The sequence below is a fragment of the Rhinopithecus bieti genome, unplaced genomic scaffold (assembly GCF_001698545.2).
Source record: "Rhinopithecus bieti isolate Rb0 unplaced genomic scaffold, ASM169854v2 scaffold_23148, whole genome shotgun sequence".
NCBI classification, from domain to species: domain Eukaryota; kingdom Metazoa; phylum Chordata; class Mammalia; order Primates; family Cercopithecidae; genus Rhinopithecus; species Rhinopithecus bieti.
In genome coordinates, this window is record NW_016810596.1 from 46 (window position 1) to 1,214 (window position 1,169).

The 1,169-nt window shown below is 34.3% G+C and overlaps 1 protein-coding gene across 1 annotated transcript; it reads left to right on the plus strand.

Moving 5' to 3' along the window:
- Positions 1-217: 217 nt before the first annotated feature.
- On the plus strand, positions 218-939 carry LOC108542401 (phosphatidylinositol-glycan biosynthesis class F protein-like). Its single transcript, XM_017892397.1, is given in 3 exon segments — positions 218-470; positions 473-768; positions 826-939. Coding segments are annotated over 3 exon segments (663 nt in total).
- Positions 940-1,169: the final 230 nt, after the last annotated feature.

A 1,169-nucleotide genomic window follows, 5' to 3' on the forward strand; every position in this document is an offset into this window, starting at 1 on the left:
GAGCTGCCTATGAGGCTCTCTGATGTAGGAATTTCAAATGTACTTACAAAATCATATAAAATTAAATGATAATATGACTTACTTTATAGGTTTCTTGGATGCATTAAATACAATACATAGAAAGGTCAGGGCAGGGAGTCATACCTGATGTCAGAAGGCCTCAGTGTCCTTTTCCTTTTGCAGGTGGGAGAGTCAGATAGCCACCCAAGAAAACACAATGAAAGACACGGATATCAAGAGACTATTGTATAATCATCTTTTATGCGTATTTTCAATTAGCCTGATCATCTTCATTCCATCATTCTTTTTGGAGAACTTCTCAATATTGGAAGCACACTTAATATGGTTGTACATCTGTTGTGTTTTTCTAACTGCTGTCAATCCAGTATTATATTTAGTAGCAAAACCAAATGCATCCTCTAAAAGAAGTTTATCATCACACAAGGTGACTAGATTTTTGAAATGTTGTATTAATTTCTTATGTCTTGTTTCTTGCATGTCATTCATGTAATTTTTGTTCTATATGGAGTGCCACCATTAGAGTTGAAGATGGAAACATTTTTATTTGTGGTTATTTTGTCTGCTTTTACTACTCTACCAAGTTTATTTTTGTTAGGACCAAATCTCAAAGCATGGATAAGAGTTTCCACTAGAAAGGGAGTTATATTCACTTGGGAGAATAGTGTCCAGATCACTACAATTTCTAGTTTTGTGGCAACATGTCTTGGAGTACTTTCTATACCACTGGATTGGAAAAGACCATGGCAGATAAGGAAACTAACACGTACAGGATATGTAACACCCTCAAGGTCAGTGAGCTGGTACATATGGCCCATCTCCTCCTATATGCTTGGAGCAAACTTTGGCAACACGGCTGGCCTTCTTATTTCACCACTCTGGATACACTGGAATAAAAAGCAACTTACATATAACAATTAATTGGAACAAAGGTAGAAGATAATTCTTTGTGCAGATACCATGTAAAGACTATGAAGAAATATATATAATCAAAGCCAAACAGTTCCATTTACAGCATTGTTTTTTTAATGTTATAACTGAAAAAAAACTTAAAATGTATTTGCAACATGATATAATTGTAGCTTTTCAACTATGAAACCCCTTAAGAAATTGTACTTTCTTGTTTAAGTAAAGTATCAATAACAGGAAAA